At 37.1% G+C, this 23,840-nt stretch overlaps 1 protein-coding gene across 14 annotated transcripts in view; it reads right to left on the reverse strand.

Annotated features, from left to right (window-relative positions):
• TENM1 (teneurin transmembrane protein 1) overlaps positions 1–23,840 on the reverse strand; it is an 813,855-nt gene that overhangs the window by 261,079 nt on the left and 528,936 nt on the right. For all 14 annotated transcript variants that reach the window (XM_028482674.2, XM_028482672.2, XM_028482671.2 and 11 more), the window contains 5 exons: positions 18,572–18,771; positions 17,211–17,421; positions 12,071–12,172; positions 10,215–10,409; positions 6,095–6,295 (listed from right to left, as the gene is read on the reverse strand). In XM_028482674.2, the coding sequence (XP_028338475.1) occupies positions 6,095–6,295; positions 10,215–10,409; positions 12,071–12,172; positions 17,211–17,421; positions 18,572–18,771 (909 nt within the window). The remainder of the gene's footprint in view (positions 1–6,094; positions 6,296–10,214; positions 10,410–12,070; positions 12,173–17,210; positions 17,422–18,571; positions 18,772–23,840) is intronic.

The raw sequence follows: 23,840 nt of genomic DNA on the forward strand, positions 1-23,840 counted from the left end.
TAGAGTTAGTTCAGATTTACAGAGAGGAAGCTGCAAATGTACCTCCTTTTTCAAACTTGTCAAATTGTCAGAAGTTTCGCTGGATTTTTGCATTGCAGCCTGCTAATGATGGCAGAACAGGCATGGCTTTTATTGTCTCAGAACAGAAGGTAAAAGACATATTTTGAAAACATTTGATATTTGATGCGCTTTGAATCACCTCACTGTATATATAATCTTATGGCTATTAAATGAACTCTCTTTTATAAAAATAAGGGATTTTTGAATCTGAGAATATTTGGGGGTTCAATTTCTATTTTCACTTGAGACAAAAAAAACTTAGGGGGTGTCAAACCATCTCTGAGTAGGATGTGTTGCTAGGAAATCATGATAATAGTATGATTTTTTTTCCATTTCATATCTACCTCTCCAAAATATTTATGTGGATTCCATCTTACACACTTAATTTGAATTGAAATTCTATTAAGGATGCTCTTGGGTTGTATTTCTAGTGCCACCAATGAACTTCACTTACTGATTCAGTAAATCTACAGTTAATGTTTTGACCTCACTGTAGTGTTAATGGTGTAGCCACTATGTTTCAAGCAGGGGTTTGTTTTATTAAATCAATCAAATCAGAGTCACCTTAAGGTTTACCCTTTATTTTTTTACTGAGTAGAAAAAGAATTACTCTAAAATAAATTTGATCAGAGGTTGTCATGCTTTGAATGCAAGTTAAAAATAATTAAGCCTACACAGGAATTAGTCATAAGCCTTTTGTCCCTGTACGCTAAAAAGAACTTCCCATCATGTTTTGGTGACTAGTTGTATATATTTGAGCTTTTCTTTAAGTCCAGGGAATTTGTAGCATTATAATATATTAACATTGTTTACTAATTAATAGAAACTTTTCTTCTGAGAACTCAGCTACTGTGCCTAAGAAATTCAAGTGTGTACCCCGAACTGAAGAGGGAAAAGTACCTGCAATCCTAGGTTCCTAATCTGGGTACATTGATTATCTCTTTTCTACTGAAGATACTTAATGGTAGTTACTTTATATATGAGTGGATTTTTCTCTTCAGTGGCATGATCAATGACTATATCGTTGTGCCCGCAGCATGTACATTAGATTTTGAACAAAGCTTCTTTATCAAATGGCAGGTACAACCCTGCTGTTACTGTAACATCTGTAGGAAGAATACAGCATACACACTAATCATTTCAAATGGCCTAATCAATACCTGGAAATTGCAGGAATGTGATGCATTGTATGTGATAGGTATGTAGAATCAGATGAAAATCTTTTGATTATTGGCACTTTCAATAAAGGGGAAAACTAATAATGTTTTAAAAGCGTATGATACTTGGGTAATCAAGGAAAGTTTTCCTAGCAATAATAATTATATGAGCCGTTTACAAATTCCCCTCTAATAATCCGTTTTATTAGTAGATGCATATCACCATCCATTAGGCAACACTTAAAAACGTAACGAGACATTGTTATAGATACACGTTTATGTGTGTGTGTGCATGTATATCTCTACAAATAGAAGTAGATTCTCAAACAGCATGGTCTATATATCAAAGTATGGATGTCCTTATAATGAAAACAAAACTATTTACAATTAATATTTCCTCACCATAAACAATATGGAGTTAAGAGAGTTTATGGACTGCATCCATGAACCATTCATAATCAGTGTCAACAGCTCAATAAACAGTATCAAGAATCATAGATCTCAGTGTTGAAAGGGGCCGCAAGGGCCATTTGGCTAATCTTCTACCATTTCAAAAATGAGGCAGCTGAGACTCAAAGAAGTTAAATTAGTTACTCAAAGTCACTGTGCTGTGAATAGACACACAGGTGCACATGCACACAAATACACACACGCAGTGTCATCTCTCTGATGGACAAGATGGCCACATGTCATAGGATAGCCTGAAAACAAATATCCTTGTAACAAAGCCTTATGGGATCTTCAGGAACTAACCCTGCTTGGATGGGGTACATGATGATAGTACCTCAGATGATTTCTGTTATATAGCAAAAAAAAAAAAAAAAAAAAAAAAAATATATATATATATATCTCTGAGGTTCAGAAATACTCCAGGGCGTGATGTTCCATCTCTCTAGCTGATTAATCCAGCTCTAAGATCCAGTATAATGAGAGGTAATCACGGTAGAAAGAGCAGAAGCTGTCCTCTCTTTGTGAACGCTTACCTTCTATGAATTTCACAGTCAGTTATCTGAGAGTAAGAATAGACAGGGTGACTCAGAGGAAGTTTCATCAGGAAGAAAGGACTACAAAGCTCCAAACTCTGCTTTTGTGCTCCCCTTCAAAGACTATGTGACCAGGAGAAGCCAGATTTTATGAAAGACATGTAGTAGATGCATTTTACAATGCTGATATTAGAAGCCAAGGCCAGTATCTTCAGTATAGGCTAAATGTATTACTGAGATTTCATGGCAAGGAGTTCTATTTTAAGGGAGTATGATTTGACCTGCGGTATATCCAAATCTAAACTATGTTATAACTAGCTTCTATTGTATTCCTCTTGAGGTATTTTTAAAGACTAATGAGTTAACCTTTGTGAAGTACCATGAGACCTTCAGGTTAAAGAATCCTATATCAAGTATCAATTCACTGCCACTAACAATACTCAATGTACCTAGAAAACAGACTGAAAATAATCAGTAAACCATTCACTGCAGTCCCCTTGGTATCAGAGCAGCACAGTTAACATGCTAACAGCTAAGCATCATGCGCTTAGAGGAAGAAAATGATCAATGGCAAAGAGCATATTCACCACCTTTGAAATGACATGATCCATTATAAGAATCAGATGTTAAATTGCATCCTGTACTGAGCACACTCAATTAAAAGTCTGCACAGTGAGATCATCTCGATGGTTAAGTATGCTCTGTGGGAACAACCTTTATGGAGCGTAAAAATCACATAAGGACTATTCCCACCATGACACCAGAGATTTGGAAGGCATTTCCTCCCCCTATTTTTCAAGTTGGTAGTTTTATTAGGAAGCCTTTTGCCTGAAAGGCTGCAAAGTTTTGGATCATACTTATTCACTCTTTTGCTTCTTTGAGCAAGAGATGCTTCCAGTGTTTCTTCTACTGGGTCTAGAATGGATGAACGTGGCTTTAGTCTGCATCCTAATTTAGTCTACATTTAATCCACATTGTATCTGGACAAGAATGTGTCATTCATGCACTTGATATTTGATGCCCTTCATCTCCTTGAACTTTCCCTTTTCAGGAAGCTAATCTATACACCTGAGTCCCTGGCTCCTTGTCTAACTCTTCCTTTGGTGGGCGTGAGGGTGGAGGCTAGAAGGAACGCTAGATGTAGAATGAAATCAACAGCCCTGGTTTCTATTTGCATGTTTGCAAATTAGCCAGGTCTGTGGCCTTGGACAAGTCATCGAACCTCGCTGGTCTTCAGTTTCCTCATGTTTCAAAAACTTGTACACTTTTTGTTCATTGTTTACTGTCTATTTCTCCCAGCCAGACCGCAAGCTCCACTAGTGAAGGAACCTTTGTATTCCTCACTGATGTATCCCAAGAGCTAGCACATGGCACATAGTAAGTGCTCAAGGAAAATTTGTTTAATAGAAGAAGTGTAGAGATATGTGGTTCAATGTTTCACAAATGTGGTAGCCTCTAGTTCACCTGTCTCAGCATCCTTAAGGATTCTAGTGCACTGAAGCCAGAGAGGCGAAGCAGTTTGCCCCTAGATGTGAGAGCTAGGGCACCATTCTAACCTCCTCATTTAATTGTCCATTGGCCAAACATTTATTGAGCCCCTATTATGTCCCTGTCATATATGTGGAATCTAAAATATGACACAAATGAACCTATCTACAAAACAGAAACAGACTCATGGACATATATAGAACAGACGTGTGGTTGCCGGGGTGGGGGGGTGGTGAGGGAGGGATGGATTGGGAGTTTGGGATTAGCAGATACAAACTATTATATATAGAACGGATAAATAACAAGGTCCTACTGTATAGCACATTCAGTCTCCTGTGATAAACCATAATGCAAAAGAATATGAAAAAGAATGTATATATATATATGTATAACTGAATCACTTTGCTGTACAGCAGTAATTAACACAACATTGTAATTCAACTCTACTTGAATAAAATAAATTTAAAAAAAAGACTTTTCCAAAGTCTTCTTGGCTGTAGGGTTTCTTCTCAGAGAAATAACCCATGCCCCCCTCTTTGTGCTCTGCAGCACATGGCCTTGGACACAGCCTAGCAATGATACCTCTTTATACATGGTGAATTAGGTGATGGGCTCCCAGAGGACAGTATAGCACAATGGTTCAGTGCATGGAGCGTGAAGCCAGAATACCTCAGTCCAAATTCTGACTCTGATACTTGTTATAGGGGTGGCTTTGGGCAAGTTATTTAATCTCTCTGTGCCTCAGTTTCCTCTTGTGTAAAGTGAGCCTAATTACAGTACTTATCTCATAGGGTTGTTATGAAGATTAAGTGAACATAAGTCCAACAATTAGAAAAGTGCCTAATACACACAAATTGTTATGTAAGTGTTTGCTCTAGGCCATGATACTATATCTGACACATGGAAGGATGGAAGGTGTTTAATAACATTTAGTAAATAAATTAATAATCAGGTTAGAGCTATACTGTACAGTCCCCTAATATGCAGTTACTTCCCTTTTGTTAACTATCTTCTAATTGTTCAATGTGTGTCCTCCACTAGCTCCTTGTGTGCAAGGACCACGTCCATCTTGTTCATCACTATATCCCCAGCACCAAGCACCATGCCAAGCACATAGCAGGCACACTATATTTGCTAAGTGTATAAATGAGTGATTTTTAAGATTTGCACTTTAGTTATTAATACAGTCTTTAGCATTTTAATCATTTTCTGAAATTGTAAAATGCAATCCTTTCTCCCATATTATTTCTATGTGAGGCAACAAAATTTTGTACAGTGAAGTATTAGGTTAGAATTAATTCCCCTAACAGAGCGATTCTCCTGTTTCTTTATAGTACAGGATTGCAGATTTTTGGTTCAAAACTATTTCAGGTGCTCACAGAGCACCTGTCCTTCTTGCTTATCACGTGCCATTTTACATCCTCAACAAAATTCATCAGCAGAGGCTTTGTAAGAGCTATTACTTATTAATTCTACTCACTTAATGAGCACATGGTCTGAGGATAAGAAAAAATATATAAAGAACGATCCCTTATTTTTGGTTTAGGTGGAAAAACAAGTCACGTACTCAAATACCTACATCACAATGCCTTTTTGATTCTCTAGCAATGAGTACGGTAGGATTTCAGAGGATCCTGTTGATGTGATCAGGAAAAGTTTTATAAAATGGCTAAAACTGTAGTTGGTCTGGGTGGATGAGTTGAATTTTCATAGGTGGAGAGGGACTAGCATTCCTGCTGAGGAGAGGGCATAAAGAAAAAAGTGGGGGTAAGGAGAGCATACAGATTACTTTAGCAGAAGGAGGGATTTACGCAGGAAGCAGAAGTAGAAGATAGGCTGGAGAGAGAGATATGGAATAGTTTGTACTGGGCTTTTGATAACAGGCTAGGATATCTGAAGGTTTTCTACAGACAACGGAGAACTGTGGATGATGTTAGGGTAGAGAAGCAAAGTTGTGGGACTAGTAATTGGGCAGGAACATGGCAATATAGAAATAGAGTAAAGTGCCTGGCTAAGTTGAGTTTTTACATGATGGGACACCCAGTGTAAATATTCTGCAGATGGCTGGAAAGGAAGGACTACTTAAATTGGGGGAAGACATAGATTTCAAATAATCTGTATAGAACTGATAACAAAAGACTTGAGAATGGATGAAATAACTACAGGAGAATACAGAACGAGGACAGAAGTTCAACTACAGAACTATGACAAAGAAAAATACTATTAAAAAACCAGCAGTATGTTGTATATGAAAATCCAGGAAAATACTAGCCTAGGGAATACCTGGAAGCCCTTTATAACCCACGAAGGCATACAGATCAGAGTTTAAGAGACACTACCTTAAGGTAAACACCAGTAAGAACTTGGGAGTGAAGGAAGAAGAACAAGAAGAAAACTCTGACATACCTGTTGAGCAGTCAGATCCTGTCCACTTGGGATCGCAGCTGCATGTTCCAGTGTCCAGGAGAAAAGTCCCGTGTCCTGAGCACTGCTCTTGACATAAGGGAAGTGGAGTTTCACAGTTGATTCCTCCCCAACCAGTAGAACAGTGACATTCTCCTTTCACACAGATGCCATGGCCAGAACACATTGGGTCTAAGCAGTCCTCTGAAGGCCCCAAAAAGGAGGGAAAAGGTTGAAAGTAAACAGGTGTGGCCAGTTTACCTTAGGACAATGAAACCGAGATACATTGATTTCCTAATATTATATCATTTATGCTGTTTTAATTAGGCAATAAAATGACTCATGTAAACGATGTGTTCAAACCAGAATATTATTAGCACTTAAAAACATGGTAGGATGGGCTTCCCTGGTGGCGCAGTGGTTGAGAGTCTGCCTGCCGATGCAGGGGATGCGGGTTCGTGCCCCGGTCCGGGAAGATCCCACGTGCCGCGGAGCGGCTAGGCCCGTGAGCCATGGTCGCTGAGCCTGCGCGTCCGGAGCCTGTGCTCCACAGCGGGAGAGGCCACAACTGTGAGAGGCCCAGGTACCGCAAAAAAAAAAATAAATAAAAATAAAAAACCAAAACATGGTAGGCTATCATAAAGGTTGCAACCTAAATTTAGAAGAAGGAAACCACACATATGTTATGTGAAATTATGAGCAGTGTATAGTACTCCCACGCAAGTGGGCTGGTGGACCAGTGTGGGTCTTCAATAAGAATTCCTTGGCTTTGTAAGAAAGATCAAGAATTTTTAGTAAGTCATTCCTCGTCTTTTCTGAAATTGGAATCATAGCTCCCAGAAATGGCTTTTACTTGATGTGTCTAGAGGAGTTTTTATATATATTTAAGTTTGGATTATTTAAGGTATTAGGTGAGGTGACTGCTGTTTCATGAAATCATACAATATAATCAAGTTCTTATAATTTCTCATTTATCCCTAAGAAGCACTGAAAATGCAACATTTTTAATGTAATTTAAAAATTCTTTTCCTCGTGGCTTCTCCTTCTACCAGGATGCTGTGACATAGTTTTCAATGCTTTAGAATATCACAGACTCAATTATATTTGTCTCGGATTCTGTGAAGTCTGAAAATTTTTGGACACATTCTAACAAACACTCTATTTTAGAAGTAGATTCCTACGTTTGCCTTGGGGAAAATCATTTTGTGCTTTTAACTGAGTGACCATCCCATGGGAAATGGGAAAGTTGATTTCCAAATTTCTGATCTTCCCATACAAATAAGATGAGACCAAAATAACTTAACCATGATGAGGATGTATGCTTTGAATTACTCTTCCAGCAATGGAAATAGACTGATACGATCTGCCATCATCTGCAAGACTGGCCTACTTTTAGGGTGTGGCATGTACCATGGAACAGAGTAAGTCTAACTAAGAGGTATTATAATTAGTGTTATTGCCATTATAATTAGCCCATGATCTCAGGATCATTAGCACAATGCTTTAATACCTGAGCTAATCAGCAAATAAACACCAGAAGGTACATCTGATTTCATCCATTCATTATTTGGAGGGAGAGGAAAAGTCTAAAATGTAGACTATTGTTTCAGAAGGAGGTAATTTTATTACATCAAAATACAATAATTTTAATAAATGAAATAGTATTTAACTTAATATAGTTTCTTCTTTTAGAAGGCCACCTGCAATGAATAGGCAAGTCATACGTAAGTAAGAGGCACAAAGTCATATGGCTGAAAGGACCAGGTTGGTAGCATACATGAATGAGATGGGCTGGATGTAAGAAAACAGGGTGTCAAATGAGTTGAAAATTACACCCCCACAAAAACCTGCCCATGGATGTTTACAGTAGCTCTATTCATAATTGCCTAAATTTGGAAACAGCCTTGATGTCCTTCAATAGATGAATGGATAAACAAACTGGTATATCAAGACAATGGAAATTCAGTGAAAAGTAAATGAGCTATCAAGCCATGGAAAGACATGGAGGAGACAAATTCATGTTGCTAAATGGAATAAGCCAGTTTAAAAATTTCCATACTGTGTGATTCGAATTATATGACATTCTGAAAAAGGAAGACTACAGAGACAGTAAAAAGCGGTTGCCAGGGGTTGGAGTAGGACGAGGGAAAAATAGGTGGAGCACAGAGGATTTTTAGGGCAGTGAAATGATTCTGGATGATACCATGATGGTGGATACATGACATTATCCATTCAGCAAAACCCATATAATGCACAATACCAGGAGTGAACCTAAGTAAACTATGGGCTTTATTTAGTTACTAATCATAATGTACCAATATTGGTTCATCAATTGTATAACAAAGGTACTTTACTAATGCAAGGTGTTAATAATAGGGGAAACTGTGTGTGTGTGTGTGTGTGTGTGTGTGTGTGTGTGTGTGTAGGGGTGAGGGCTATATGGGAACTCTGTACTTTTTGCTCAATTTTTATATCAGCCTAAAACTTCTCTAAAAAATAAAGTACATTAATTCAAAAATTAAAAAAACAAACAAACAGGGTGTGCTGGGAATAAGTGTCCAGTTTAAAGGAAGCTGCTGCTAATTGGCTACAATCATTGCCACCACATAGGAATGTGGGCCCAAGGTTACCAGGTTTTCTAGTTGTTCAAGAGAAGCTAGAAGCAGAGACTTTTATATGACATTTCTGTATTTTAAATTTTGGGAAACACGTCACATTAAACAACAACAAAATCACCACCACCACCACTTTGTGAATCAAACAAAACCCATTCATGGGCCCAGTTCAACCTGTGAGCTCCTCGTTTGTGATGTCTGACTTAAAATATTTTTTGTGAAAAAACGGTATTTGAAAAGTTTATACCTTTAAACATGGTATTCCTTGCTATCTTGGTTATTCTGTAAATTTTCTTAGTGGCCCCTAGAAGGCAAACATAAGCTAAGTCTTTTTTTCAGCGACTTACAAAATTTAAATTAGAAGGGTCTAAATTAATTAGGTTAAATGTTTTTCGGGGCAGATTGTAGATGTTGTGATAGACACCATTTTTTGGTGAATGTCTGTGTGTCCATATAGCATCTGAATGTACAACTTAAATATCATGATTGCACATGAATTCCCATAAAAACAGCTTCCAAAAGTAACTCAGGAACTCTACTGCCTTCCCTAGGCCCAATGACATTCATATTGGAACAGATACAATCTTTACACCAAAATTCTACTATGGCTAATGGGAAGTGGAAAGCTAAACTCTGGCTTGCTCATGGAGTGGAATGAGATTAAACCCTTTAAAATGCTGTGTAATAGTCTCAATGAGCCATCTTTAAAAAGCAATTATAGTGCATTTTCAGCAGTCTCTTTCCTGAACAACAGTTGTGATGAGACCATCTCCCATGGTAATGGTTTCATATTATTTCTGAAATCAGTCTTATTTGAGGAATGTGACATGAAAAAGGTCTGATTACTAGTAAATTTATTTTCCAATGTCTCTTCTTTAAATTATAAAACTATTACTATTTTGAAGTATGTTTTGTAAATGATAAAACTATTGTGTGTGTATGTGTAAAGGCTCCTTTGGGGTGAATTTTAATATAAAGGCACTGCCTCGATACTCATTAGTGGTAAGTCTACTTCCTTAGGCATGGAGGTCAAGTTTCAGCAGGAGGTATGTAAAAATAAACAATATAAAGCAATAATAATAATGGTAATTACAAATCACTCCCAAAGAAAACATTTGTGAAATGGTTCCAACTGTGCACGTATTATTATTTTTATTATGTGCTTTAAAGTAAGATGTAGCCTAGTGCACTCTGTAATAATGAAAGCATGTAAATTAACAGCTAAAATCATCAGTATGGAAATTCTCAAGTTATAAAACAGTGTTAAAACGAGGGGGGAAATGCCATTTTTCACTACTGCTCTGCAAGGGCCACAGATAAAGCCTCATGTTAATATTAGAGGCTGTCAGAAGAGACACGAACTCCCCCGCTCCATGTACTAAGTAGACATGTTGAGCATTTAATGGTTTGCAAAGATCACTCACATCTCTACTAGAAACCCAGAATGACACCTTGGACAATTCAGTGAGAGAAAAGCCTGGAGCAATAGATTAACACAGGGCTCTGACCTTCCTCGCATATTTCTCCTTTGTATCCTGGCACACAGATGCAGACTCCCATGATGCAGGTGCCGTGGCCAAAGCACGTTGGGTCAATGCATTGCTCTTCTGGAACGTCGCACTCTGGCCCCTTCCAGCCATTTCGGCAGACACAGTGTCCTTTCTCGTATTCTCCGTTCCCACCACACAGCACAGGGCACGAATCTGAAGGTTGGCAAATGAACTTGTAATGTTCTCATAATGCTTTTAAAATCTCCAAAGAGCAATTCTCTATCGATTCTCGTATAATATTTCTGGTAAAAAAAATTGTACTATTTCTGTCTTAGCCTTTATTAAATCGGCACATGTTCGTGATTACAAACAGAATTTTCCTCTTATGGGATTGGGGGAAAGATAAATTATAAGAACATCCTGAGTGGAGAAATTATTTCAAGTACTTGCTTTTGATTCCACCATACTCTTAAACAATTATTATTATCACCATTATTATAAGTTAGGATTTTTCTCTTTTATGGTTTTTCTTCCTCAAGCAGATGTATGCTACTTTCAGGAAGAAAACCCTGAAAATCTGTAAAACTAGTAGGGAGTTATTCGTATTATAGAATGTTATCTTTAAAAAGTTGTGCATTTAAAGAGATTTATGCTGGACAGATGTCTGTGCCTATCCCACACTGTGCAGACCTTTATTAGAACACTCACTCCGCTTTGTCACTGTATGTCTCCTTATTAAAAATATGGGCTTCCTGAGGGCAGGGCCTGTATCTTCTCTTACTCATTTTTTCAATACCAGCCATCACCTCTACTTCTACCTCCCACCTCCTCAAGATGTATCAGAGAACTTGGAACCTAGCAAATGCTGTAGAATTCTCTGTTGAAAACAAATATTGTATATTAATGCATATATTTGGAAACTAGAAAAATGGCACAGATGAATCGGTTTGCAAGGCAGAAATACAGACACAGATGTAGAACAAATGTATGGACGCCAAGGGGGGAAAGCGGGGTGGGTGGGGGTGGTGATGGTGGGATGAATTGGGAGACTGGGATTGACATGTATACACTGATATGTGTAAAATAGATAACTAATAAGAACCTGCTGTATAAAAAATAAATAAAATAAAATTCAAAAAAAAAAAAGAATTCTCTGTTGAATAGAATTTAATCTAAAGAAACGGAGTGGCTGAGAAACCTGAGATTAAAGCATTAGCAGACTGAGAACTTTACGAACACATTGCGAATGAGCAGAAAACATCTCTAAAGTAATAACTGGAAGTCTATGGGGAAAACACAGTGTGATTTATCTACAGCTTTTCAGGAATTAAACTATGGGCAAGTCTAGTTTAAGTCTAGTAAAGTTTGAAAGTTTAACTTCTGCCTTTCCAGTCTTTCCTTTCTAGGCTACTCACCGATTTGGTGACTGTCCACCCCTTCCAGTTTACCTTGGTGTGTATAACCGGTTACCCACTCTGCCCTTTCTTAAAGTTCATCCATTATAAATGAGTTTATGAAGGGAATAGAAGTATCATGGAGTGGTTGGGTCAGAGGATCCAGGTACAAATGCCAGCTGTTAGATAACCTTGGTATTTTACCTCTCTGAGGTTATTTCTTTGCCCATAAAACTGTGATAATAGATCTACATCGTAGGACTATCGTAGGATGTAGGAATTAAAAGAAGTACTGCAAAGTGTTTAGAACAGTGCCTGGCAGAGCAAGTGCTCAGCTTTTGGTAGTGGCAGTTCGGGTGTTGTTGCTATTGCTGCTGTTACTGCCTCTCCTGTCCCTCCTCTTCCTCCTATTGCTACTAATTCTGAGTTCTCAAAAGACATTGAGTTCCCTAATCAATCAGTATAACAGAGCAACCTCACCTCTAGCACAGTCAGGCCCAAGGAATCCTGGGAAGCAGTGACAATGGCCAGAGATACACTCTCCATTTCCATTGCAATTGGTCGAACAGTCATCCATTATTTCTATTAATAGAGAGAAAAAGAAAAAAAAGAACAAACCTATAGGTTGTAGAGTCCTTAATTTTTTCTAAATTGCAAAAACTCTGGGCCTGTAACAATCTTTGCCCTCTGCTGTCTACAAAGCACTTACTATTTAAAATCAGATGCCAAAGATTTCTGTAAGATGTCATATGCAGTACCGAATTATTAAAAGCGCCCTGGATTTGCTGAATTGGCTATTCAGGAATGGAACTAAAAACCAACCTCACCTCTAAAGTGCATAAAGGGTCTAGATGAGTTGTATTCTTATGAGACATTCATGATAAAGCTAAAAATGTACGAGGATTATAGGTCATTTCTCAAAAGCAAGATGGACTTTAAAATGTAACCCAGAAGACGAAGTCTATTGTTTATTTTTCAAATTTAGGTTGTAGCAAATAAAAATTTCTTCTCTAGCACCTAAAATGTTTAATCTACTATCCTGACAGCTTAAATATCATAACCAGTATTTCATTTTCATTAATAAGTGACAATGGAAAGCTTTTAAAGTAAGTGTTCATATTAAATTCACCACCACTAAAAGCATCAGAACCTAAGTATTTTGTTGAGAAATGCTTTCTTGACTGTAAATGCTTATCAGTTCTTTGCCACTAATTTCCCTTCAATCCATTCTTAGAGAAGAACAGGTTTCAGGAGAATTGAGAAGGCTTTGAAGGTGCCCATAGGTAGTTGTGTTGACATAAAGATATGCAATGCAACAGTACTTTGATAAGTCTTGTGTTAAGTAACTTGATTGAAGAGGTATAAAGTTATACAAAAATCAGTCTCTGATGATGACGTTAAAAACTGTTTTTAGTTTAAAACTGTATTTGAGTATGATAGCATCAAATTCCAAGTCCATGAACTGTTATGATATGCATGTTTTACTCCTGTAGTTTAAAAAAATAATCTTCTCATTCCTCTTTCCTGTAAGTTTTCCATAACTTAGCACTCCTGGATTCTAACTTTTATGTTCTAGACCATTACACTCATACTTCTCGTATGTACCAGTTTTTTCTTTTCAATCCAAATTATCTACTTCATCTAGTTTCACTTGGATAAGCTATTTCCAATTAGAAGGAAATGTTCTAGTAAGTAGTCTTGGCATCTTCCATTAAACTATGAGAATTTATAAAGAGAGTTGGGAAATAGCATTTCTTCGGTTGTGGCCTTTTGACCACCTATATCAGTAGGATCACCTGAGGCACTTAAAATGCAGATACCTGAGCTTCACTCCAGATTTACTGAATTTGTCTCTGAGGGATGCAGCCCAGTAATCTACATTCTAACAAATACCTCAGGTGACTCTGCAGGTGATGACCGAATTAAAGCATTGAGAACCAATGCTTCAGATAGTAAATTTCCAGGTTAGAGGAATTCTAGTCTAGACTTGGAATTCTGCAATAAAAGCAAGAGGAAGAAAGTGGTATCTAGTCCATTTAGGTGATTCTTAGAAAGCTGAGAATGAATCCAGTGGCTATGTGGATAGCCACCCTATTATCAATCAGAGATTATTCTTCTGACATCTGTGTGAATACATCAGATTCCTTTTTGCAGGTTTATGGTGGCCTGTTTTCTGATCCCTGTGCTAGAAAACTGAACTAGATAAGAAACTGACACAAATGTGGCATTTGCTGAACAACTGGGCTGGCAGGAATGGAACATTTGACAATGAGCTAACCATTTTTAACTCATTAAAACATTAGTTATTTTCAGAAAATCATTAATTTATTTAAAAGGTCATTACGAAAAGGCACAAAGGGTCTTTTTTTCTCTTTTCATTCAGAGATGGAACAATTATTATCTATTTTCTTATCTTGCTTTCTTATACCAAAAAGTAATGGCAGTTCTTAAATCTACATTTGGATTTCCCCTGCCCTGGATGGTTAATAGGAGGCCATGGAGGAAGCTGTCAAAGGTAAATATACTTGAATTTAATTTCACACCAGGTCCTATTGACAACTTTATGGAAGCAGCCTTGTGGGAATGTAGCTATTGTAGAAAAAAATGTTTAATAAAGTTTGCTATCAAAATGAATAAAAATCCCTACATCTTATTGACTTATCTAAGAACCGTTCCTGGGCCCATAATGCTGCACAGAGCTTAACACCTGCAATGCAAATGAGAAGAGAAGGCAATATAGGAGGTTTTGGAAGCTGCCACCTCCACTGGGTATCAAAGAGACATCGGGATAGCCTAGGGACTCCAGAAGGAGGATGGCTACAGCAGAAACACATAAATAACTAGTGATGAAAAAGAATGTGCTTTTCTGTTTATACTGGCCTCCAGGAAGTTTGCCTTCTATCTTTTAAATCTTACTTCAGACTCACTTCCTAGACACCAGTTCATTAGAGTTGAGAATCATTTTAAAGTTCTATGCTTAAAACCCTGTTTTTATGCTACAGCCTAAAGCCCCTTGGCTTCTGCATCTGCTCTGATGATGGGTTTTGCTTCTGGCAGGTTTTCTCATGGGAAAAGCTAAAGCTAACAAATAATCGTATGGAATGAGTATGGTCTAAAGGGCAGGGGTTTGGAATCAGAGATACTGAGTGTCTCCAATCTCAATTTTGCCACTTGCTGACTGTGAGACTTTATCAAATTATTTACTCATCCCAAGCCTCTGAGTCCTTACTTGTAATGTAAGTAGCACTATACCTATGCTATCGGGGTTGTGATGAGAATCAAACAAGATAACTGAATGTAAAGCATCCAGTAGAGTGCTTGGGGCAGAATGGCACTCCATAGATGGTATATATTATCATGTTATTGAACAGGTTGGCTGAGATTAGGGGATATTGATAACTGTCTATACAGCTAGAAAATAACATATAATAATATTGGCTAGTAGCTAGCCTATATTAGTCATTCAATAAATGTTAGTTATTAATGCAGTTTTGATCCCTATGAGTAGCAGACCAAATTTAGTTAAGACCAATCAACTGATTCTAACATTATCATGAAATAGACAAAGGAGCAACATTTAGAAAAGTTCATACAGACCTTAATTTGTTTAATCAAATACATTATCCTCTTTTTACTATGATTAAGATAAAGTACAAAAACATAAAAATAATGGGGAGAATTTAGAGTGAATAACATATACCTTTGACATTTTGGAAAATTTACTTGGATTCTCTTTAAGTGGAATTATAGGAGAAATGTTTCTGTTGCTTCTAATCTTAAAGACAACAGAAAAGTGAAGAAACTGACTTGCATAAGGAAAAGCAAATATGTTGTTGCAGATGAAGCTAACAGCTTCATCGCTGGATAATAGAAAATTATATATATCTCAAAGGTTAGGTTCTTTGGGGGGAGGAAGTAAGGAACAGGAAGAAAACTTCAAGCATGTTTCTGGGTCTATTGATTTTTGAAAGGTTAATAGCTTGGTTAGTGTTTTAACTTGAGCTTAGGGGTCAGGATAACAGGAAGAGAGAAAATCTTCTTCACAAATGTTTTAAATCTTCTAATTCCTCTGATTTCTTAGGAGAAACTCAACCTCTCATAACTCATCAGTATTTGCATTATCAAAACTAGGTCTTGGTGGACAAAAATCATGAAAGGTGTGTCCGCTGAATTTGCCCCACTGAATCTGTGAGTGGCAAAACAGTGTCATGACTTAAAATATTTTTTTTTCTAATTTAACAAACACTTTGTCTTTTGAAGATGTAAGATCAGTGGAGTTTTCTCTAGGGGGAAAATCATCAGTGCATTTTTATTGCCTTTCTGATTACTTTAGAGGAAAGTTTTTGATAATCTTGCAGCTGGAATACCATTTTCTACTGACAAAAGGTCTTCAGCATCAAGTAAAAATAAAACATAGTTGTTATAAAGAGCAGATGGTATATCTATTAACAGTCAACACAATTTCCTAAACATATGGTTGAACAGGTTAACTAAAGGATAAAGTGGTGAGAGGTGTATAGAAAACTGACAGCTGTAAGATGCTTTCCCTTCTTTTAAAAGACGTGTTTTAGGAAAATTCACACAGTAAAATACTGTGTCTATGAGTTCTTTACCCTTAGGGCTCTAAATTTGCTAAAGATCTCAGCTTTATTCACACAAAGGGTTATGGGGAATGACTTCACCCAAAAAAATGACAAGAGCTTGCTGTCTCTGATTAACTAGGGTGAAAGTGAATAACAGTGTGTGTAGACATTGTATTAAAAAGAACATGCTTTAAAAGGCTCTGAGCGCAGTGAAAGAGCCATTGTGATGATTTTTAAACTAAACAATTCTAAAGAAAGAACTTTGAATGACCCAAGTTATTATCCTTAAGACTCTTCTCTACTCTTAGGTTGTATTTTTAAATCTTAATGGTTCTAGAATCAGTTGTTGTAAAGAAAAACTGGATTGATGCTAGTTTTTTCATTTAAAAAGGTATTTATTCGCTTCTTCTTTTTTAATAGAACTTAAATTAACAGGGCTTCTCTTGCTTATTTCCCTTCTTCATGAAGTTGTTCATCTATGTATTCTCGGTAATAGTATTAATATTATCCAGGTAAGTATTCCTGTTGAAAACATATAAAAAGGAGCATGGCAAGTAACCTAAAATAGCAGCAAATAAAGGAGCATTTAAAAAATCTTAACAACAACAACAAAAAAAACAACGGTAATTGGGGGCTTCCCTGGTCGCGCAGTGGTTGAGAGTCTGTCTGCCAATGCAGGGGACACAGGTTCGTGCCCCGGTCCGGGAAGATCCCACATGCCACGGAGCGGCTAGGCCCGTGAGCCATGGCCACTGAGCCTGTGCGTCCGGAGCCTGTGCTCCGCAACGGGAGAGGCCCGCGTACCGCAAAAAACAAAACAAAAAAAACAAAACAAACAAACAAAAAAATCTTAATCAGCATTTAAACAACATTACTGACAACAACAATATAAACCTTTCTCATTGTGACCTATCCCGAGTAATGACTTTAAGGTAGAATGAGCAATATGCTTAAATAACATCTGTATCACTTTCATCACTGATTGTGTCTTTCTGGAGTTACACTGTCAATTCAAAATCATAGCCAAGGCAGCTTACCAATTGCTGTAGTTAACACAAATACTTGCTCCATCTTTTTTCCATCATTGTAAAATGCCAGATACCAAGGCCCTTGGTCCATATACTCTATGAAACCTGTTTCCTGCAGTGAGGTTAAGATCAGGTTCCGAGGGGAGTGCTGAGTATCATCAGAGCTCTTGGAGTCCTGCTTGACCAGTTGTTTTCCATCCATTAGTTTTACAAAATCAAACTGGAACAAATACAAACACAAATGTGAGCCGCTACTTTTACTTCTAAGGCTGATAAACATCTCTCATTTCAATTGTGCTACTTCATACTTCTTTGCTTTGGAGGTCGGCAAAGTGGGAGAAGAGGTTATTCATTCTTAAGAATATCCAAACCCAAAAGCATATTATTAATTCTGAAAAAAATAACTCTCTACTATATTTATAAATGTTATAAACCTTTTGGTTGTGGAGTATTAAAAATAACTGTTTAAAAATAATAAACCAAGAAATATAAAAATTCTTATTTAGTATTATGTAAGAGAATCTTGATATTTTACTAAAGTATCTGATAGAAGATACTTGAAAATAGACATTCCCCTTGAAATGTTACCATGACCTTCTTTACAAATTAAAGAGTTTTACAGTTTTTAAGACAAATAAATGAACAGTTGAAAATTTGAGAACATTCATCATAATTTACTACCTTTGTGGTAACATATTTAAATATTCAAGGACCCTGTCCTTTTTTTTTTTCCTAATCGGTGGACAAGCACATGGCACATGTATCCCAAGCCCCAGATGGTTATGATTCCCTATGCTACCTCTTAGATGGAGCAGGGCCTCAAATGGGTTCATGTAAGGAAGAGATAAGGGAAGGAAATTAAGGGAAATGATGTGGCAAAGGTTTATAAAAGGGTCTTGTAAACCATAGCGGTTTTACATATTTGTGTTTTTATTAACAATAACAAGGAAAAATTTTTACCTGCAAGACAAAACGTGCCTTTTTGACTCATTTCCCTCTTGATTTGCATTCCTTTATTGGGACCACAGGTCGAGAATGTATGGGAGCAGCGGAGGAGGTGTGGGCACCAAAGCTAAGTAAGAGGAGGGGGCTGGGAAGGCTCATGACCATCCTGTTCCAGGAAGCAGAACTCAAGCTGCAAGAATATTTTCTTAAACTCCCTTTTTTGAATCTGCTCTGCTAAATGCTAGTCCTTATTTCTCAATACCATTGTTTTCATTCGCTTGACTGTGATTATTCTTGATATTTGCTCATTACAAAAACTGTCTGCCTTCACCTTTGACTCCCACATACTTTGCAAGTCACAACCCCTAAACTGTTCATCCCACCACTCTCTAAAAGGGTCAAGAAATACCTATAATATCAAATACCTGAGTATGTGTAGGTGGAATGTTTCTTCTGCCATAAATTCCCAGCAGAGAGTCCTTGGCCAAAGAAATATTGAATTTCAGATATATAGGATGGTGGATAGTAATCTGGAAACGCCAGAATAAGCCAGGTGGAATGGTCTGCATGACCTGTGCACCAATGTCAACTTCTCCGGTGTCTATTGCCCGTCCCTTCTGAAACACTGGTTTTAAAAGTAAACATAATATTAATCTTAATTCATAAAGCAATGGTTTTTAGATCTTCAAGAACAGGTATATCAAAAAGACTTACTCAGCTCTTTCTTCCTTCTCACCCCACCCATCTTTTAAGACCTTACCCAAATTTAATATCTTCCAAGGAGCCTTCCATAACCAACCACTATATCAGTCTCTCTTTCCTCTAAACTACTATTGCATTTATTTCCATCATTTCAGTCATTTTAACCATTATTTACTGAGCTTTGTCTTGGTAGCTGTAGGAGATACAAAGATGAGTAAAATACAGTTCTCGCTCTCAAGGAACTTTGAATATAAGAGAGAAAATAGGACAAGTACACAAATATCCACATTGTAAAGGAAAATACCTGAGCTGGGTAAACAAAGGAAGGAAAAGGTTTTGGTTGGAGGATACTCATCATTCCTAGCTGTCTCAGTCCCCTTAATATTCTTTCATTTTCTCCTTAGCACTTATCACCACCTAACATAGGACATGTTTTATTTATTTATTGTTTATCACCTGTTTTCTCCTGATAGAATATAAGGTCCATGAGGCTGTGGCTGTTTTGTTTATTGCTTTATCCCCAGTAACTAGAAAAATATAGGCAAATAGTATGTGATCAGTACATATTTATTCAATGAATGAATGAAAGAATGAATCAGAAAAGCCTATGTATGGGAAGTGGTACTGAAGATGGGCCTTAAAGGATGGAAAGGATTTCAACAGAGCTGTTGGGAAGGATTTTCCATGTGAAGGGAACAGCTTGAACCAAAACAAAGAGGGAAACCGTAAAGCTAAGGTGCAGGGTATGTGTATATAGAGAGGAGCAGTTGGAGATAGGGCTGGAGGGAAAGGACGGCATGATATTCTATAGCTCCTTGAGAGCCAGTCCTAAATAGTTTACTTAGTAAAGGATGGAAAGCCATTAAATGTTTTTAGGAAGAGGGGAGAGGTTTGGGTACATTAGAAAGGCTAATTTTGGGACTTCCCTGGTGGCACAGTGGTTAAGAATCCGCCTGCCAATGCAGGGGACACAGGTTCGAGCCCTGGTCTGGGAAGATCCCACATGCCCTGGAGCAAGTAAGCCCATGCTCCACAACTACTGAGCCCGTGTACTGCAACTACTGAAGCCCGCGCACCTAGAGCCCGTGCTCTGCAACAAGAGAAGCCACCGCAACGAGAAGCCCACGCACCACAATGAAGAGTAGCCCCCGCTAGGTGCACTTAAAGAAAGCCTGTGCGCAGCAACGAAGACCCAACGCAGCCAAAAAAGTAAATTAAAAAAAAAAAAAGGCTAATCTTGAGGCAGAAAGTAGGATGCTTTAGAGCAGGAAGGCACAAGAACGATATAGGAATTATGGGGCAATAATTCAGGTGAATGACATGAAGATCTAAATTTAGGGTAGAACCAACAGCTCATGTGGAAAAAGTACATTCCAGTCAATTGTAAAATTAATAAGTGGGACTACATCAAACTAAAGAGATTCTGCACAGCAAAGGAAACAATAAATAAATTGGAAAGGCAACCTACAGAATGGGAGAAAATACTTGCAAACCATATGCAGCCATCCCTCAGTTCGGTGGGGGATTGGTTCTAGGATCCCCACGGATCCTAAAATCTGTGGATGCTCAAGTCCCGTATATAAAATGGCAAAGTATTTGCACATGACCTATGTACATCCTCTCATATACTTTAAATCATCTCTAGATGGCTTACAATACCTAATACAATGTAGATGCTATGTAAATAGTTGCTCACTTATGGCAAATTCAAGTTTTGCTTTTTGGAACTTTCTGGAATTTTATTTCCCCGAATATTTTTGATTCGAGGTTGGTTGAATCCGCAGATGTGGAACCCGAGAATATGGAAGGCTAAACGTATCTGATAAGGCATTAATATCCAAAATATATAAAGAACTTGTACAACTCAATAGCAAAACAGCAAATAATCCAATTTTTTTAAATGGACAAAGGACTCGAATATATATATTTTCCAAAGAAGACCTATTAATGGCCAATAGGTATATGAAAGGTGCTTAACATCACTAATCACTGGAGGAATGCAAATCAAAATCACAATGAGATATCACCTCACACCTGTTCAGTTAGATATTATCAAAAAGACAAGAGATAAATGTTGGTGAGGATGTGGAGAAAAGAAAACCCTTGTGTACTGTTGGTAGGAATGCAAAATGGTACTGCCATTTTGGAAAACAGTATGGAGGTTCCTCAAAAAACTAAAAATAGAACTACCATATGATACAGCAGTCCTACCCCTGGGTATATATCCAAAGGAATTGAAATCAGGATCCCAAAGAGATATCTGCACTCCTATATCCATTGCAGCATTACTTACAATAGCCAAGATATGGAAACAACCTAAATGTCCTTCAGTGGATAAATGGAAAAAGAAGATGTGAGATTTTATATATATATATATATACATATATATGTGTGCGTGTGTATACACACACATATATGTGTATATATATGTATATATATACACATATATATATGTGTGTATACACACACACACACATATATATATATATATATATATATATATATTACTCAGCCATAAAAAAAAGAAATCCTGCCATTGGCAACAACATGGATGAATCTGAAGGGCATTACGCTTAGTGAAATAAGGCAGACAGAAAGAAGTCGATTTCATGGAAACAAGAATAGAATGGTGGTTGCCAGGGCTGGAGGGAGGGAAAATGGGGTGATGTAGGTCAAAGTGTACAAATTTTCAGTTATAAGATGTTTTGAGGATCTAATGTACAGCATGGTGACTATAGCTAATAATATGGTAATGTATACTTGAAAAATGCTGTGAGTAAATCTTAAGCATTTTCACCACACACACATGCACACACACATGCACACACACACACACACGAGTTGACTGTGTTAACTATGCGAGGTGATGAATGTTTTAATTATTTTGATCTTGGTAATCATTCTACAATATATATGTATACCAAATCATCATGCTGTATACTTTAAATATATACAATCATATTTGTCAATTATGCCTCAATAATGTTTAAAAAAAATCACATATTATCTGGGAAGTGTAAAACTGGATTATCCTAAAGAATGGTACAAATATCAACTAACTTCAGATTATTATAAATTTTAAAAATCATAATTTCAAGCATAAATACTAAAAAATAAAAATTTATTTTTTGAACTAGCATAGAGAAAATAAAACTGAGATAAAAATAATTTATCTAAACAAAGGTAAGAAGGGGAAGACAGACTAGATGGGATGATTAGAAAACATAAAAGAAGATAGAAAGTATAACTGATTCACTTTGTTATACAGCAGAAACTAACATACCATTGTAAAGCAATTATACTCCAATAAAGATGTTTAAAAAAAAAAAAGAGTAATGAACTAAACGTTTGTGTTAAAAGGTAAGAACCACCATTCAGAATTAAGAAGTAAAATCTAATTATGTTTCTTACAGAAAACATATCTAAAATATAAAGAGAGTTATTTATAATAATAAAACAAATTATTTCCCCAGGAAGAAAAGACAAAAAAAAGAAAAAAAAAATGGAAGAAGACAATGTAAAGGACAGTTCTATAGCAGTGCTTCTCAATCTGGAATGTGTAGGGACTTCCCTGGCTGTCCAGTGGTTAGGACTCGGTGCTTTTCACTGCCGGGGCCCGGATTCAATCCCTGGTCGGGGAACTAAGATCCTGCGAGTTCCCAACTAATGCCCATGCTTCGGTGGTCCACAGCCCACATGCTGGGAAGCAAGGTTCTGAGGACCCTGGGAACCTACGTGTGGGGAATGCGGCAGGTGGTCAAAATTGTAATTTTGAGTGACTTAGTGACAGTAGCAAAAACAGGAAACCTAGAAGGAGCTGGTTAGTATGAGAGAATGTTAGTGTATCAGGTCTTTATTGTTTCTTGCCATATTTTCTAATTATTTCAGCTGTGCTAGCTTAATATAAGTTTCTTGGGATTCTTTATTATGTGGTGGTGGGGAGGGAAGAGAGAGAAGCAGAGGGGCAAGAATTAGTTTGTCTTGATTTTAAGCAAGGAGGATTACATCTCAGGAGGGCAAGTTCAATTTGGCCTCATTTCACTCTGCCTTTATATATTTTGCAGCCATCAACTCCTTTTCCACACCAAACACAGTTTAAAATCACACATGGTCTCTGTCCTTTGTGTTCACCCACTATAAAATTAACAGCCCATTAAGAAACACACCTGCAGTGGCTTTATTCGGAGGCCAATGCCTTGCAGCTTTTAACTCCCTAAAATACCTCCATTATTGCTTTCTGTGTTAAAGCTAAGAGTAATAACTATTTTAAGAATGTTCACTGTTAACTGTTAATAACAGATTTCAAATGCAATTTTGAACATAATTATGTATTACAGGACACATAATTTTGTGGAATTGACATTTATAATAAAATATGCCCTTTGAGATGATAAATGACCAACTGAGGACCTTATTTTTCAGTGGAAGTTACTTTTTTCCATGTGAGGCAGAACAGTTTGGTCCCTAAAGGGTTGATTATACATTTAACTCTTAAGGTCCTGGAGCAGACAAATCTCTTCAATCAGCAGTAATTAACAGACCATGTTTATGTGGACACGTCTGTTCTCAATTTAATGTCAGTTTGTTCAACTGCTATCCTCATTAGGGGCTTTTATCACTTGTTAAAATGCATCATTTGGTCATGCAAACAATATTATAAACATAAGAATTTTAAATGTTTTAGGTTCAATTTCTCCAAAGAAGACATACAGATGGTCAAGAAGCACATGAAAAGCTGCTCAACATCACTAATTATTAGAGAAATGCAAATCAAAACGTCAATGAGGTATCACCTCACAGCAGTCAGAATGGGCATCATCAGAAAATCTACAAACAACAAATGCTGGAGAGGGTGTGGAGAAAAGGGATCCCTCTTGCACTGTTGGTGGGAATGTAAATTGATACAGCCACTATGGAGAACAATATGGAGGTTCCTTCAAAAACTAAAAATAGAACTACCATATGACCCAGCAATCCCACTGCTGGGAATAT

Source organism: Physeter macrocephalus, chromosome 21 (assembly GCF_002837175.3).
Source record: "Physeter macrocephalus isolate SW-GA chromosome 21, ASM283717v5, whole genome shotgun sequence".
Classification (NCBI taxonomy): Eukaryota; Metazoa; Chordata; class Mammalia; order Artiodactyla; family Physeteridae; genus Physeter; species Physeter macrocephalus.